Raw genomic sequence first — 2,912 nt, forward strand, 5'->3', positions numbered from 1 at the left:
CTACTATAAAATGACAATCTACTATTAATCTTAGTTTTTTATTATCTTCAATGTACTTTTTAAATTTCTGTTAACAACTAATTGTAAGACCCTCTTTGTAAGACCAGTAGCTTTTTATTATTGTCAGTTTCTATTTTTAAGTCTTAATCATTAAATTAAAATTTCCTCTTATGTTAACATCATTTATATTTTTGAACTAAGTATCATAAGTTCAATGTTTCTTACAATCATATATATTTAATAACAAAATACCAAATCCTCAACATATATCAATTACACTTATTCAATGTAATATATATTGCAGCATAGTTCATACATATGTTGAATGATTGTTTACAAATATCAAACATTTACTGTACCCGTGCGTCAGCACGGGTATGTTACTAGTTTTCTCATAAAAAAATGTGCGCTCACCAAATTTTGCATCTCATAGCGTAAGTTATCAATATTTATTTCTTCAAAAAATATAACCTTGATAGAATTCAAATGGCTCAAATTTTACCTTGATATAAATGAACAAATTAATTTATTATAATAGAAAAATATAACAAAATCTATCATTAAAATTTTGTTATATTTTTCTAAGTACAATAAAGTATAATAGATTCCATAAAAAAGTATAATAGAAAAAAGATGCATAGGCGGGCACGTTAACGTACCCGTCTTTTTACATATTAGTTTAATGATAATACATAGATTAAACCGTGGGATGCAAAATTTCAGATCTAGATTCTCTGATTTGGGAAAAAAGACACGCATGATCATAACCTTGATAGAATTCAAATGGCTCAATTTTTACTTTAGCAAATCAATAGATTTTACAAAAAGTACTTAAAATGTGAGTCATCTATCTCCATTCGATTTTTATTATGCCTTAAATGTGTGCTTTTCACAATGACGTACAATTCTCGTGCATATATGGCCATTAGCTTAAAATTTCCTTAAGGGAAAAAGCCACTTCTGAACTCAACTTTGCTCCATTGTTCCTTAGCGTAGAATTTGAAACCTTGTACCTTGTGTGACACCCCACACAACCACCTTTTCCCTTGTGGAAGGAGGTTTCAGGCCTTGTCCTTTGTGACCTCTCATATACGACGGACACTTGCATTCTATAATACCATATATATCCTCACCTCAACCAACTTCATCCCCATTATTTATAATTATAATATCTAGATTCACAAAGAGCCAGCTCTATAAATCATCTTATTTGGTTTTGGACTTTAGAGTGATAAAGCTCTTTGAGAACAACAAAGTTTATCACTAACACATTAATTCCCTTTAGAGTTTGCTTAACATTGCCATTGGTGAGACAAGGACATTGACTAGCTAAATAATTCTTTTTCGTGCGTTGTGTTTTTACCTAATAGTTAGGCAATATGGAGGGACATGAAATTTTAGGGTTTGCTTTCTTTGCAATTGGCTTATGGCACCTTTTCAACAACATCAAGCTCCACTTTCTATGTTATACTTTCAAGTCCTACATATCAACCCTATGGTTTCCCACCAAAATAAGTAGATACGTAGAGCTTCATCTCATCATGGCAAGTTGCATTATTTTCATAGCCATGGAACTCTTCATAGCTCCTCTTCATCACCAACCATTTGACCCTAATGATGGTACCATTCCCTCCAACCATCTCCACAACTTTGAACACTCTTCCATGGCTTTGTCTTTCTTAGTCTATGCTACATTTGCCATAATTCTTGATAGAAAATCATCAACAAGTACTAAATATCAAAATGAAATTACTCATTTGCTGGCAGCCATAGCATTTGCACAACAATTTCTTCTTATTCATCTTCATTCAAGGGATCACTTAGGTATAGAAGGACAATACCATTATTTACTGCAAGTTTTGATTTCGATTTGTTTTCTGACAACCCTTGTGGGAATTGGTTATCCAATGAGCTTCTTGGTGAGTTTTGTGCGTTCTGTTAGCATAACCTTCCAAGGTTTGTGGCTTATGTTCATGGGGCTCATGCTTTTTACACCTGGTTTTGAACCGAAAGGTTGCTTTACGAAACTTGAGGGAGATCAATATGTTGTTAGGTGCAGTGATGAAAAGGCTCTTCATCGTGCTGTAGCGTTGGTGAATCTTCAATTCAGCTGGTTCTTGATTGGAGTCACTGTTTTTGCTGTGTCTTTCTACTTGATTATGGCTGTAAGTTATGGCGTAAAAGTAGAGTATGTTTCACTCATGATGAAGGAGGAACATTATCGTGAAGATGGCTTAAAAAATTTAGATGTTGAGTCCCAATGCCAAAAGATCACCACAGGCAAGCCAGAGCAAATCTGAATCACTTGATGAAATTAATAAATGTTCTATTAGGCTTTGTTTGCGAGTTTGGAGGGGAAGGTTTGGGAAAAAAGGAATGAGCAAGTGGAAGAAATAGAGGAAAATGGGAGAGGAGGGCTTTGGAGGGTTAACTTTTTTTCATAATACAAAACCCTCCTCATTTGGAGGAATTAAAAAATTGTATTGGAGGAGGGTTTTGGGGGGTTTTGGAGGGTTAATAAGAATTCTTCAAATTTAATTTATGTTGTTATAATATTTTTAAAATTAAAAATAAAGTAATCATATGCATTAATTTACCATTTTCTAAAAAACTACCCTTTTAAAAAATTTGTAAGATTTCTGATCTATTTTTCTTCATATTTTGCACCCCTCAAAGCCTTTCATTTCTTTCCCCTTCAAACTCGCAAACAAAGCCTTAGTGACAAAAATTGTATTGCTTAAATTCTACTTGTTGCATAAATAAAATATACTTACTACAGAGTGTCTAGATTATTTGACACATCATGAGTATTTCAAGCTTACTTTTTTATTAGGGAGTATTCAAGCATACTTGATTATCGTTAACAATGAAAATCATTCTCAAGCAATCAGCCCGGAAATTGGATCCTCTGC

The 2,912-nt window shown here is 33.0% G+C and overlaps 1 protein-coding gene across 1 annotated transcript; it reads left to right on the plus strand.

The window, feature by feature from the left end:
- The first annotated feature begins 831 nt into the window (after positions 1–831).
- On the plus strand, positions 832–2,588 carry LOC146922963 (uncharacterized). Its single transcript, XM_085715732.1, has one exon. The coding sequence runs from the start codon at positions 1,380–1,382 to the stop codon at positions 2,298–2,300; it is 921 nt and encodes a 306-aa protein (XP_085571858.1). The 5' UTR covers positions 832–1,379; the 3' UTR covers positions 2,301–2,588.
- The last annotated feature ends 324 nt before the right edge of the window (positions 2,589–2,912 follow it).

This window comes from Medicago sativa, chromosome 5 (assembly GCF_051527215.1).
Source record: "Medicago sativa cultivar Bolivia chromosome 5, Bolivia_mono, whole genome shotgun sequence".
Lineage (NCBI taxonomy): Eukaryota > Viridiplantae > Streptophyta > Magnoliopsida > Fabales > Fabaceae > Medicago > Medicago sativa.